Raw genomic sequence first — 14,742 nt, 5'->3', positions numbered from 1 at the left:
TGTTTCTGCACGGTATATGATTGGATTTCGTACATTCGTACATTCATAGTCCATCCATAAAAGTGAAGATTTCGTACATTCATAGTCCATCCATGAAAGTTTCAAAGTAGTATGATTCCTATGCTAAATCCTTAATGGGATGAAATCGTCATTTAAGCCAGCATAACCCTTACCAGCTCTAGCTTCGTAGCTTCAGTACCTTCAGAACCCTTATCGTAGCTTCAGTACCTGTGTAATGTGTTCCCAAAATTGAAAACAATTTCAGTACCGTGTTGCATACAAAGGGATTTAGTAAAAGAAAATAAGTTTGACGATGAAATTGCGGAAACATAGAATACTGAATCCATCTTCAAATTTTGCGGTATCAAGGACGTATTTAAAAATTGTGTGGTACATGATCACATTCAAAAGAGCCTAGTCTGAAAAACTTACTTGGTACGAGGTCTATAATACCAAAGGGTTGATAATTTTTGAAGGGTTGGAGGAAAATGAGAGTGAAAATTTAGCTATTATTGTTACAAGACAGCCTTAACAAACAAACAAAATAGAAACTACCTGAACCAAAAGATAAAAGGGTGCAAAGGCGGTCCTTATATCCAAAGCCCCACTTGCAGAAATAAAGTAACTAAGTAATTTAGGCCACTTTAAGGCATTACGAGGGTTCAAACATTTCTAATTACCATTTTTGAAATGCCAAGATAAATCACTGCAGGCGTGGGAATGAATAAATCTGGATGAGGAAAAATGTGAAGTATGTCTGACCGCATCAAGAAAATTTACCGCATACAGTTGGGTCTTAATTTGCGGAATGTCCGAGGTAAAGACGATTCAATTTGGTAACTTTAGAACGGGTAATTGTAATCTAGTTTATCAAATATCCAAGGAACAAGATACAAGGAGGAAAATAAGAGCTGACCTGGTACACTACAGGAATCACGTCTTTTCTTTTCATTGTATTGTCAGTATAGTAAGGGATCTGGGACGAAAGTTTGAGGGTACGTAACAAGTTGTCTTCAAACAACAATTCATAGAATTAACAGAAATGTCTAAACTATTAAAACATTAAGCGAGGCAGCTTTTTAGAGGAAACATTTTTTGCGCCAAGATGCCTCATACCATAGTTACATTCGCCGCAGTACTTCAACTGAAATTAGCGATAAGAGTAGCCTGCGTCCAGACTACGATGATAAGAGGTGATAAACAGATTGAAAAATTATACAGCGTTGTCAATTTCAAAGATAACATATGATACAAAAGGCATCTGACATAAATTAAATGGTAAAAGCTATATTATCATACAAGTGCAGTAAAAAAGGTGACCAGTAAACGATATTGTGCCACAAATGTACAAATTCCATCCGATAGCAACTCAGCTACTTACAGCTTGATGAAACACATCGTTTTGATTATTCATTCTAATACACCCGGTGATTTACTCTACCTTAATCCTGAAAATCTGAGAAGCAGAAAACTCTAAATTACAATTTTTAACGGCTGAAGTATTATCTTAAGGGGAAACAACTTTTAACATCCTTCCTGGTTGCTTGGCTAACCATCACCTATACGATGATAAAGGTGTTTGCCAAGGGTTTCGCAGCATTCTAAGGATCTAGGGGTGGCAGCTAAATGCTTGATTCAATTTCCAAAGGGCTTGCTGAAATTTAAAATTAGGTATGAAAAGGGCTTTTGCTTAAATAAAAAAAGCTTCAGACAAAGAGTTCATAGTGACAGATGAGATGACAAAGAGACATAGGTAAAATCTGCATGTTAATGGTGAAAACCTTGGCACACGGGTACCTATTTAAAATTTCATAAAAAAGACAGAAAAAACTGTGCCAAGAAGAAGTTGGCTTGGATAATTGACATATGCCATCAGATATAATGTAGGGTTTAATTTTTCTGTAACCACAAAAAGCAGTGAAAACATTTTAAATAGCGTGAAAACTTTGAAACTAATTGGCTTCTATATACGATAACAGGCCTTGGTAACTCGTACTTTTGCTAATTTTGATAACAATAGTTAAGCTAATACTGCAAATCAGTTATGAAATTATCTACCTGGCTTCAATAGGAATTTATGGCCTATATAACACAATTGATCTTAAATGATACCATGGCGCTTCTATATAAAGGGTGAATAAATGGCATTACAATTGTGCATCGAAACAGTCAATAAAAATACTATACTAGTGAAAGCCTATGTTCTATGTATTTATGAAGGGCACATTTCAATCGCACAGTGTCAGAGGGCTGGTTCTCTTTCAAACCCTCGCATTGAAAACGAGGGTACTTGGCCTGTCGACTGTTGTTTGACATTGATAATGCCTTGCAGTTTAGATTGTGTTTCGGATACAGTCCTAAAGAACCTCGTGACTCGTTAGCGGATTCTTCAAAACCTTTATGAAAATCAATACTTTTGCGGAATATCGATCTCATTTCATCGCATTCTTTATTCAACCCGGCCGTCTGCTTGAGTCGTCTTGCTTTTGGAGACTTTCTTTTAACTGTTTTCCCAAAGTTTAAATTATTGCCAGCGTCGAGAACATTCAGACTTTTCTTTCGAGGCTTTCTACTATGTGAGCGAGACAACTTAGAGAAAGAGTTGCTCCCGCCCACTAAAGTTCCTTCGCACCTAAATTCGCTTTTTTCCTTATCCGTCATAATATCTGTCAACCGAACAAAACATTTCTTAGTGTGACTTTCGATCATATCTCCGAACTTCCCCTTGTTTTCCACAAGAAGGCAAATGTCACATTTATATGGATACATATGCATTTCAAGAGAATCGCCACAGTATTTGTGAATAGCTGAGTGCCCACATATCTCACAACGAAATAACTTCCAACGCCTAAAAAGTAAAACAAAATGTAAGGGAAGCGGATCCGTACATCTACCAGAAGGGGTCAACTAGAACGCTTCAGAAAAATGATACGCTTATTCTATGAAGTGAGAAAAGCCCAGAAAAAATTGCGAAATCGCGTTTGAAGAAAGGAAGGAAGGCCAATGGAAATAATGGTAATTAAAGCGCTATGTCTGAAACTGGTCTTCTTTCCACTATTTTTCTAGGGATTGTTTTAAAAGCTTTGAGTATTGTCCGAAGGAAATATAAACACTATGCTGGACTCCGATGTGCAGTCATCAAACGTTTTTACCTGTTGAAGCTCCTTTTAAAAGAAAGACCTAGTAAAGGGCCCAGTAAGGAGCCTTGAAGAACATGCATAGCTATTATACGAATAAAATGATACACTACTTTTAGCTGTACACAAAAGCAAAAGATACCAACCCCCATTGACCAAAATGCTGCCTTCCTTTCGGGCAGTAACAATGTCTGCTATCACAACGACGGTTCACTTCTAGAAGATCCGCATAAGTGACTCCATCTTCCCAAAGAGCATCTCTAAAACAAAGGAATAAGAGAAAAATTTAAACAATTGAGTGCAAAAAGATTTTACAATATATGCTACCTTCAGACCTCATAAATCTGCGCTGCAGGCACAAAGTTCATTCTCAGGAATTTCTGCAGGCACATTTCTGAATCGATTTTTATTTACCTTTATTGTATTACAGTCGTGTTTTCTTTAAGCATCTTTTTTGTCATTGAAACAGTTTGCCACAGAAGGTCCTTATTCTAAAGGCGCCATTTGATTCTCAAAATCAAGTTTGCTGTTTGTTTCTTTTCCTCTCTTATCTCATGGTGGAAGATATCATTAACAACTATTGTATCGCTTTCTCTCAGAGTAATCAGAGTAATATCATTTGTAAAACTCTCTCGTGCATGAAGCTTTTAAGTGAAGCTTTTAAGATATGGAGAAGCGTTTTTACTGAAGATGTCTTTATTTGATGAAATCGATAACAACGATAGGGCTACTTGACAATCCGAAACAACCCGTAGATAAAAACTGGTAGCATTTATTATGTCAACTGTTCAGTTTTGCATGTAGTTACATGTAGTTAATGATGATATTGATAAGGTATATGCTTTTGACAAACGTAAGTTGGTGTAGCAGCACTGAGCGTAACAGGGAGGTTCTCAATTTATAGGGTGCAATTTATGATTATAAATTGCTCCCTATTTTACTTGCAGGCACATTTTTACTCAGCTTTGCGCTCGCAGGCACAAAATATTATTAATGAGCCCTGGCTACCCTTTACACGGTGACATCTATATACGTATCACGTGCCAATTTCGAGTTTCACAAATTTGGATTGTCTTTACTTGGTTTTGTTGTGAAATGTTCTGGTGGAATAGCAGTTATTTGTGCCGTCAAATTATGTGCACCTGAGGATGAAACTCGCTTTGGATATGAGAGCTTTCACTAGTCAGGACCAGGGCAATAAACGGAATATTAAAAAAAAGAAGCAGCTCATTTACCTTTCAGGGATGTAGATACCATAAATTTTCATCTCTGTTAGGAATTCCTTTTCATTATTGCAAGTTGGACATCGAAAGAAGTATCCGCTGGACAAGGCGTATTTCTTAAAAATAGGAAATATACCGATTAAAGGCTATTGCGCAACAGGCATGCTTTGCAAATATATGTCAAAGCCGGCCTAATATCGCACTGCATGAAAATATAATCAATTTCTCCTCGCGTTAGAAAACAGCTAATGCAAAGCATGCTGATTGCGCAAGAGCCAACTGTGGTGAAAAATAATGTAGATCTGCACGGAAAAATATCTTTATTTCAAATTACAGCAACTTAGGGTGTAACACTAGATAGGTACTCTTTTCTATGCCAAAAACCTGGGAATCGGATTCATTCTTTCTGAAAAAAATTGGTGTAGGTAAGGGTACTGAATTTTTGGAATTGACTAGCAATAGTCTTAACAAAGGGAGCATGCGTGAAAAGGGATTTAATACGTGACAGAACAATCATTAAAGGTCAGAGGTCTGATCTTAAAGGGTTTTGTCATACAAGATGTCTGGCTGTGTATGAAATCGGGTGGTTTAGGCAGCTGCTTGTGATGGCTGTGTAAAAGAAAAAGCAGAAGATGCAGATGGGACAACTAGAATGAAATAAAACAAACCTGTAAGCAATCTCTGTGAAAAAAACTATCTTTGCAACATGGTCCTTTTAGAAAACCACCAACCACATCATCATTCAAGTCCTTCTCTAGACATATCGCACAGCTCATGCGCGTCACTATACTCTTTCTTGGTACTTTCTGGATGGGCTTGTGATCTTTACAGAAGGCACTGAAATGTCAAAAAGGGTGTAAAAAATAATTAGATCAAGTTAAGTATTAAAAACCATCAGCTATAAAGCGTCTGCACTCTCATCCCTTAAAGAAATTGTGAAAAGAACTAATGTACTGTGAGTTGAAAGTTTGCTCTAAAAACCAGCTGCCAGGGGGAAGGGAAGGGGGGAGGGGGGGAGGGGGGTGGTGGTGCTAAATGATTAAAAAAACTATACAATTCATACGTTTCATGCATTGTGTTTGTATGGTCCAACAAATACTTTTTATCAATTCAGCAATTAAGAAAAACAAAACATGGACTGATTAAAGGTTCTCTCATATCTTACAATTTACAGCGAAAAGCCAGAAAAACGTCTTATTGTTAAGATTTCATCTCCTTAAAGCAGTTAGGGCCAAATACTTTCAGAAATATACCATTGAACATTTTATCAATGTTTTACATTTATACGTGAAGCAAAAACAAAAACTAAACTCATCTTACTCGAAACAACCACAGAACTGTTCAAGTGTTCCATTTGATGGGCCACAAGGATAGTGGTATTTGACTTTGCAAGTGAGAACAGAACATCCGACCGTTGCACCTTTGTCTTTGCAAAATGCGCATGTCTTGAGAAAGAAAAGAATATCTAAAATCATTATTTTTGAAACAACGTTTTGGATTTCATGTTTTCTTAGGAAATCAGGCATTGTCAGGAAACAAAAACAATAATTATAAAAGTTTTCCATTGTCACAATCACATAGAAGTGATTGATCTTCATAAATACAACTTTCAGCTTTAGATTCCAAAACCAATGAATGCTAGCCATGAAGAAAAGGAGGGTGAAAATTGTCATTAATGGTACTGACAACATTAGTCACTAGCTTTGCTTACCAAATTTCTTCAAAGTTCATTGAACAAAAATAATAAATTTTGCATTTAGATTATGGTGTATGAAAGATTTTCTTTGTACTTTTCCATAGTTTATTCCATTTTGATGCAAGCAAAAATTCATGACAGCTTAAAATCTGAAAATCCATAAAGAGATAACCTACCAGACGCTTGCCACGTCTCACTTCTTTTATTATATCATTTATCAAAAAACCATCGAAGCCTTCATGATCATCTCCATTTTGTGCCAAACCTGATGCAAAAAACTGAAGAAAAAAACCACATTTTAAAAATTCATGATACAGTGCATAATAGTAGCTGATCAATTTAGAAATGGTTCAGATCTCAATTTTGTCTAATATCTATGGAGGTTAAAGGAGAGGGCTGAGTAATGTATTTTGTTTGGTGGTCTGATGGCAGGAAAAATATTGCAAAGGATGTCGGCAAATGGAACTTGGGTACCTGTGCCAACAAAATATTTCTTGGTGACCCAAGGAGCCAGGGCATGGGCTGCATGCATGTGATGGAAAAGGAAACATATTCAATTAACAACCTTGTTGGGGCATTTGAAAACGTTTCGTAATCACATTAAAGGTAAAATTCTTTACCTCTAATTTTGAGTAATCATCTAAAACTTATTCAGCTTCAAGCTTCTTTACCCATAGCCTTTGGATAAACCTTTTTAAATTGATGCACGGATTGGCAAACTTTTGTGGTAATTTTTTCCATTACCTTTGATACCGCTAGCCCTCTAGCCCACCTGCTCTGGCATGCTTTTATAAAGTTTGAGGGATTTGACTGCAAAAATTGCTAAAGATGTAATTATTTACATCTTTTGTAACTTTTCACAGTCAAATCCCTTTCCACAGAACAAGAAGAGATAACTCTTATGGAAATAAAGTGACAAGATAAACTCACCAAACAATACTGATGGACAGATAAATTTGACTCTTGATCTGAGAAAAATTTTCCATAAACAGGGTTTGGAGGTTTGAAGCAAAATACACACAACTTTTTTTCTAAAACAGAAACAACACAAAAATAGGGAGAAAGTGAGATGCATAATTTGAAGTACAATTGCTGTTATCAGCCATTCCATAGAAATGACACATATTGATGAAAAAAAATATTTTGGAATTTGAATGTGAAAAGTTGATTTCTTAGTGGTAAAATACCTTGCTTAAGCATATTTATGATTTCATTTCCCGAAAATTGCTGATAATGGGCGTGGCTATGGTTATACCTGACCTTACTATTGCTAAAGGTCATTGATAGACACTTGTACCATTTTAAAAAAAAAGCTCTCATTATTGACATAAATGAGATTTTGTTGTTATTTTCATGTTTGTTAGTTCCTTTTATATGAGAGAATGTCTATGCAGTCAAAAAAATTTTTTTAAGTAATGAATAATTATGTAATGCCACACTGAAAAGACCCTCTCTGAATGGTCACACGAGTCACAATTTTCTTAATAAAAGTACTCTCATTTGTCTCCCTTTAATTCTTGTTTCATTAATTGGAGCTTAGTTTGGCTTTCAAATGAAATTCCATGCTGACCTAGAAACTGAAATTGATCAGCCCAGTAATTTTCACAAAAAATCACCCTCAAGTTTTGTCACGCGAGTCACAATACATCGGTCACATTAGACTAACAGGTTGGATTTAGGTCTAGACAATGTCAAGGAATTAATTTCTTTACTTGGGTACCAGATATCAGTTATAGACATGAATAATACTCAATGATATGGAAGAATACTAGTTTCTTATGCAAATGAGGCTGTAAATCTCTTTTCCATGTTGGTAACCATGGAAATGGGAAAACACCAAATCTGGCATGGCATGCTTGGTAGGTTTGGTTATCTTACAGGCTTGAGAGAGTTCTTCTCTTGAATGGTTGTGGTTTGTGTTCAACATCCATTTTGATGCAAATGGCTCCAAACAACAAAGAAACAAAAAAGCGAATGAGTGCTGCTGAGAGACAGAAAAGAAGAAGAGAGAAGCTACGTAGGGAGAACAAGTATGATGATTATAAGGCAAAAAATGCTGCATACAGTCGAAAATACAGAGCTAAAGAGATGATAAAGATTGTGGCTGAAGATCTTGGCAGGAGGAAAGAACTACTTGAAGAAAAAAGAAAAAAAGACAGACTCAGAAAACAGAAAAGTCGCAAAAAAATAACAGGAAGGTTGACTCCAACTAATCAAAGGAGCCCAGGAGGGTACAGACGCATTAGCTCCCTTAGTAGAGCTGTTAATTTTGTTAAAAATGCTTTACCTTCCAGCCCAAGGAAAAGAGTATCAGTGATCAGGAGGCTGGCTAATGAATTAAAGGATCCTGTAGAGCAGAATCTCCCAAGTAAACATCTGCTAACTCTTAAGTCAGAGATAATTTCATCAGTAAAGAACTTTTATGTTCGTGAAGACATCAGCAGGATGTCACCGGGAAAAAGAGATGTGATAACAGTTAGATTTGAAAATGGGAAGATAAAAATGCAAAAAAGACACATGTATATGAGCATCAAAGAAGCACATGGGATTTTCAAGGAAGAAAATCCTGAGGTTAAAATAGGATTGAGTAAGTTTGCAGAACTTAGACCACCTAATGTTCTCCTTAGCTCACAAACCCCCTCAAATGTCTGCACCTGCATTTACCACGAGAATATGATACTTGCCTTAAGTGCAATTAACAGCCATGTTGCTGAAATTCCATGTTATTCGAAGGATTTCTCTGCATCATGTTTGGTTGATCCAGATAGTGACTTATGTTGGTTTGGAAAATGCAGTCATGATAGGTGTGGCTTTGAAGCAAGGTATGTGTTACCCTCTGTCATTGAAGATGAAAAAGCAAAATGGATGCAGTGGCAAGAACATGGTGGAAGGATTGCCAAACTTGAGATGAGTAGTAAGGTAAAAGATTTGTATGAACACATTGCCTTAATGTCCACCAAATTCTTGCATCACTGCCACATAAAGCGACAGCAGGCAAAGAGCTACCAGTCTGACAAGGAGCTTGCCTCGAATAAAGATAGCAAAATTGCAGTCTTGCAAATGGACTTTGCTGAAAATTACTCATGCTTTGCACAAGATGAGGTTCAGTCAGCCCATTGGAATCAAAATCAGGTGACATTATTCACAACTGTTTCCTGGTTGAAAGGAAAAATTGTGTCCCATGTCTTTGTCAGTGATTACATGGAACATACCAAAACATCTGTGGTAATATTTCTTGATGAAATTTTGGAAAATTTCCCACCTGACATTGAGGAGCTTCGCATTTGGACTGATGGGCCCACCAGTCAATTTAAGAATAAATTTGTGATGGAAGGAATGAAGATGTTGTCAACCAAGCATAATCTACCACTTTCTTGGAACTTTAGTGCTACTAGCCATGGCAAGGGACCAGTTGATGGTATTGGGGGATGCTTGAAGCGACTTGCAATGGAAAGAGTTAAAACAAGACAGTGCTCTGTCAACAATGCAAAGGAATTCTGTCAAGCAGTAGAAGGTTCAGGGATTGGTGTAACTTTCATATCTACAGCAGACATTTATGCAAAGGAAGAGTCTCTTCACCTAAAAGATGTATTTAGTGCTGCAGAATCAATAAAGGGGATATCAGGGTACCATTATATAAAATATAATGAAGAAATGCAGCTTGTTACAAAGGCTTATAGCACAGAATCATCTGCCAGTGCCAATGAAGTTGAGAAAATACTAGAAAGCTATGAAGGTGGAGACAAATCATTTCCCAAATTGATTGAACCCAATATAGGTCATTGGTATGCTGTTTACTGGGAGCCAACAGACTATTGGTTTCTGGGGCATGCAGTGAGAATTGACTCAAATGATGATGTCACAATGGAATTCCTACATCAGACTTCAGCTGATGCAAACAATTTCAAGATAACAAATGATATTGAGTCAGTCTGTGTTTCTGATATCATTGTAAAAGTTGATGCCCCTATGCCAGTTTCATCATCGAGGTGCTCAACAGTAAAGTTGACAGAGCAAGAATTTGCAAAAATAAAGGAAGCCTTTGATAAGTTTCATGAAAACTGAAAAATAATTTTTAAAATACCAGATTTGCCAAGCTATTGATTTGATGGCCTTTATGTATCATTTAGTTCTGTTAAAAAGTTCTGATTTTCATGTTACACTTCCAGAAACTGATTTGAGCTGAGTTTCCTTTAGTTAACTCTCACTTGTCACGCGAGTCACATTTGTGGGTCACACGAGTCACATTGCATTGGTCTTGTTATTTCAAAAAGCAAAAATACTTCAATTGAAATTTTATATTCATATGGTGACTCAATGAGTAGGGGCAATCTTTTAAAAAGCTTCTTCATAAAGGTTTTAAAATTTCTCAGATAAAGTAAGATAGGCAACTGCAAGTAAAGACTTTAAAAATGTGATGGTCACACGAGTCACACCAGATGAACAAAAAAATTGCAGAGATGAGCAAGTTTTTTTGGAAAAAAACATTGCCAAGATAAAGAATGGCTCAAAGGGATTCTATTATTGTATCACAAGCTTTGGAAAATAATTCTGACTTTAATAGACAACTAAATATGTGTGTGACTCTGTCACGCGAGTCACTATGGAATGGCTGTTATTTAGACACTCTTATCAATATTTCATTGCATTATGATTGTTTTTCCATGCACAGAGTTGGCTTATGAAAACTGTTAGAGAAAATACCAGACGTCCAGGCTGCTATAAATTTACAAATAAAGTGCTGCAAGGTGTGTTTCTTAAAAGAGATAATTGCTGCACTCCATGGGGGGGGGGCCTTTATAAGAAGTCCAAAAATTACAAAATATGTAATAACCGGCCAAAAGCAGCAATCAGCAACACATACAGAGAGGATACACAGCAAGACATAAGACCCATCTCATATGTCAAGGTGCTGAAACAACAATTTTCAAATCTGTAGGTCACAAATAAAAATAAGATCAGGGCCATTCGAAGCTGCAAACCTATAAGCGACATCTCTATATGCTGCAGTAAGAAGAGATATAAAAGGCCATGTAGTTTATGGGAAAAATTCTTTATATTTTTATCATCAATTTGCCATTTAACATTTAGATAATAATAGTCTGTTTGGACTCGGTTTTTTTAAAAATATAGGAGTGCTATTTTAAACAAAATTTCTTTGCTGGCCCTATTCAGTAATGTAGCCAGGGTGGCAAGTTTCAGGGGACAAGATTGAGTTGAGCCAAGGAAAATGGGGGGGTCAAAACCAGGAATGGACTTAGCAGGGGGTGTAGGGAGTGTTTCCTTCGGTAAGTTTGGTTCCATTCGGAAAAAACCATTTTTTGGTAGTCAGCAGTAACAAATTAACGCCAAGATTCTACTTTATTTATCTCCATAATATCAGTATTTATCTTCTTATCAGTAGTGTAGCGAGGGGAGGCAAGGGGAGCGGCCGCTCAGAAAGTCGGTGTCTGAGAAAAATGCAAATTTGCAATAGAATTAGTACCTTAAAGGGGACTTTATAATTCGAACAATGTTAAAATGTTTTTAAAGACTGCAACAACTGTAAGAAATATTCTGAATTGTATTTCAAGCTTATCTGAAGGGCTTATTTCTTTAGACAATCTCGATAAAATAGAAACTAAAATGCTAAAGCGCTTCAATCCTTAAAAAAATTGGATTCTGAAATGCTTGTCGGGGATTTTGCTCCAAGGAGAAAAGAATTAGTTTAAAACATTTTAATCGTGTTTGTTATTTTTAGATATTTGATTAAAACTGTGGAGAATCAGTTTTTACATGTAGTGCGTCCTTGCCTTACACAATTCAGAATGTAAGCGTTTGATGAATTGTCAAGGAAATAGGCAGTTGTAGATTGGGGTCAGCTACAAAAAGCCAGATATGATGTTGTATAAAGCGAAATTGCCAAGTAAAAAGGCCATAGTTTTTCCAAACGCTTTTGCAAAGTGGGGTAATTTCCTAAATTCTTAACGGTGTGAATTTTTCCTCGTTGCCCCTCCAATCTTCCAAACCTGGCTACGCCTCTGCTTCTTATCATCTTTATCTTAAGGTTAAAAACGGAATTTTAAAAATGGGCGTTTCCATAATTTACCAGTGACCTGAAGGGTGTGGCATCAAAATTAGTGTCTAACACCACCCAATCATTTTTGCTTAGATCTGCCCCTGGTCAAAACCCCATTGAATGACAGAAAGTGCACTTTCAAAGAGACTTTTGCCATTGGGGGGCATCTGCCCCCTTGTGCCTCCCTTTTGCTATGCCATTGGCCCTTTCATTTGGAAAATAACATGCAGCAAGCTCTTACTATGATTGTATTCTGTCTTTATTTGCTTTACACATTTTCAAACTCTAATGATTTACATTAGCAATCTATACTTATTGCTAAATCCAATTGTGTTTCTCCTGCATTTTTCTGTGGTATTGGCATTTCCCCTGCCTAATTCTTGACAGGACCGATGTTGCCTTTTGTTAAACCCAATGGAAAATCTCTGGTGGAAAATCAGAAATTTGTTAACCAGACTCTCTTTATAAGCAAACAGTAACCTCACCAACTCTATTCATTTTTTAGCATGTCTGTAACTGAAGGAGTATCATGAATAGTATTAATATTATACCAATCTCTCGTTTATTGTTTCCAAAATGTATGGCCTAGTATGAACGAGTTCTGGCCAAGGGGCAACAGGAACCCTTGTTTAGCATGAAGATATTTCACAAAGAACTTACCTGCATCAACCTCCATTACAAATAACACGATCGATGCCGTTGCTAAAGTTCTTGCGAGACTTTTATCAGTTTTTTTGTTATTAAGTCATGGAGGAACTTTCGCGTGCCAGAAAGGCTAGCGATCGATTCTACTCGGTTGATTTTTCAAATTGCACCACCGCAGTGGTACAAGAGGTGCGGTTGGGGTAGCGTTCTCACAACGACGAATTTGTCGAATAGAAAGGTGATTGTTAATGCCCATGTCCTCTTTAGTGCCCCCTTTATCCACAAACTCTCTTTATTAAGGCTCTCTATAAAAATGTCCAGGGCTTTTAGTGGGGTTTTCATCAGTACATGAATTTTTCCTTTATAAGCAGCAGACAGGGCCGCCGGACGCAGGTTTGAACAGGGGGGGCCAAAACGAATAAAAAGGGCACGAATATTTTTTTCCCGAAACTTTAGTAAGGGCCAAAATGGTACAGACCTCACGGTAATTTAGTCATTTATAAAAATAATTACATACGTTGGATATAGTGAAATTTATCTTTGCTGAAATCAGACATGGCTATGTACTCCATTTAGAGACCACGTACTCTTAATTATGATTAATTGTATAGCTTCCCATCTCATGGCCTTCAAAGCATTTTGAGAGTGTAAATCTCTCTTCCATGTATGATTTATACTTCTATTACAATACGCTGTACTTATTTTCCTTATAATTTGCATTGTAAGTGGACTTGGTCCTGGGTAAGAAGCAGGCACACATCCTTCTTTCATACTTGTGGCAGGGGCATTATACTCAACAAATGTTCAGATTTATTGCAACATACCAACGAATCCAGCCCAAAATATGAACTGAATGGAATTTTTGAATTCTTAGTCTCTATGTACTTCAAAGCGAGTTCCAGTCCCTATCTCTTTCTAAACAAAGTTTCAGCCCCATTCGAATAATGATTTTAATTTTCTTACATATATATTTAAAAATTTAGCCCCCCTTGGTATTCGCACCCTCCCATCCCCATTTAAACACAAATTTGTTCGCCTCCATAAAATTTTTCATAAGCTACAAATTTTATGGATAAGTCATCTTCACACAATCGGCTGAAGGTGCGGACACATTCTTCGCTGCCATAGCAAATTCAATTTGTAACATTGATTAGGTTTATCTCATCAGTCTTATGAACGAACCAAGTTTTTAACTCTCCTTAAAATTAATCTGGGCGGCTCAGTCAGAGTCAGTTGGTCAAACGTATAACATGTGAGTTCCGAAAATTTGAAAAAGCTAAAATTCAGGGACATAGAATCTTAAAAATTAGGTTGCATTCTTAATCAGTAAGAGGAAGCACAAAAAGGGCAGGAATTTACTGATATGATGATGCAGATAATTTTTTAGGTAAATCAATGGCATATTGAAGTACAACAAACTTTGCAGTCTCTGCTCAAGCTTAAATATTCTCAGTGAAATAAGTTACAAAATTTTTGTAAAGGCACATAATAGGGTACATTTTACTCAACCCAGAATCAGAGATAGGGGTCAAGTTTTTACTCAAGATCACACACGATATACATTGGACCAACTGAGTGTGCCCACCGGAGACTTGATCGGGCCTTTCACTAATGATTTTGTTGCTGAAGACATACTAGGGAAATTTTCTCGCGAAACTGGCAGTCTCCTTCGCAGTTGATATTGTTCATCACAGGAGCTTGCGCTTCTTGCATCAAGCCCAAGTAAAAATTTAAGGAATTTTCAGTGAATGGTCCTCCAACAACGTCCAGAGTTATGTTATTTTACTTAGTTTCTAAAGGCAGAATATCTGGCAGTGAAAAATACACGCAATATATTTTTCGAGAAGGGGCATTCGTTATACTTTTTGCAAACAGGGGGGCCTGTGCCCCCGTGGCCCCCCTGGCTCCGGCGGCCCTGGCATAGAGAGTCAAGATATAATGAACCTTCTCTCTTCAACTTCTTATATTTCCATGAAATTCTCA

The 14,742-nt window shown here is 36.8% G+C and overlaps 1 protein-coding gene across 1 annotated transcript; it reads right to left on the bottom strand.

Annotated features, from left to right (window-relative positions):
* Positions 1-2,181: 2,181 nt before the first annotated feature.
* LOC135689657 (E3 ubiquitin-protein ligase PHF7) lies at positions 2,182-12,909 on the bottom strand. Its single transcript, XM_089116321.1, has 8 exons — positions 12,775-12,909; positions 6,987-7,087; positions 6,233-6,334; positions 5,681-5,805; positions 5,029-5,197; positions 4,373-4,476; positions 3,284-3,397; positions 2,182-2,848 (listed from the first exon to the last, which is right to left on the bottom strand). The coding sequence occupies exons 1-8, from the start codon at positions 12,788-12,790 to the stop codon at positions 2,182-2,184; spliced, it is 1,398 nt and encodes a 465-aa protein (XP_088972447.1). The 5' UTR covers positions 12,791-12,909.
* Positions 12,910-14,742: the final 1,833 nt, after the last annotated feature.

The sequence above is a fragment of the Rhopilema esculentum genome, chromosome 5, assembly GCF_057945365.1.
Source record: "Rhopilema esculentum isolate cy_ngs chromosome 5, ASM5794536v1, whole genome shotgun sequence".
Classification (NCBI taxonomy): domain Eukaryota; kingdom Metazoa; phylum Cnidaria; class Scyphozoa; order Rhizostomeae; family Rhizostomatidae; genus Rhopilema; species Rhopilema esculentum.
This window is presented reverse-complemented; position numbering and strand designations above follow the sequence as displayed.

What these genes read in the sequence shown, in the direction of transcription:
- LOC135689657 (XM_089116321.1), bottom strand. An exon ending in CTGTCCATCAGTATTGTTTG is followed by an intron (nt 6,335 to 6,986) that starts GTGAGTTTATCT and finishes TTTTTTCTTCAG; the next exon opens with TTTTTTGCATCAGGTTTGGC. An exon ending in TTCACAGAGATTGCTTACAG is followed by an intron (nt 4,477 to 5,028) that starts GTTTGTTTTATT and finishes CCTATTTTTAAG; the next exon opens with AAATACGCCTTGTCCAGCGG.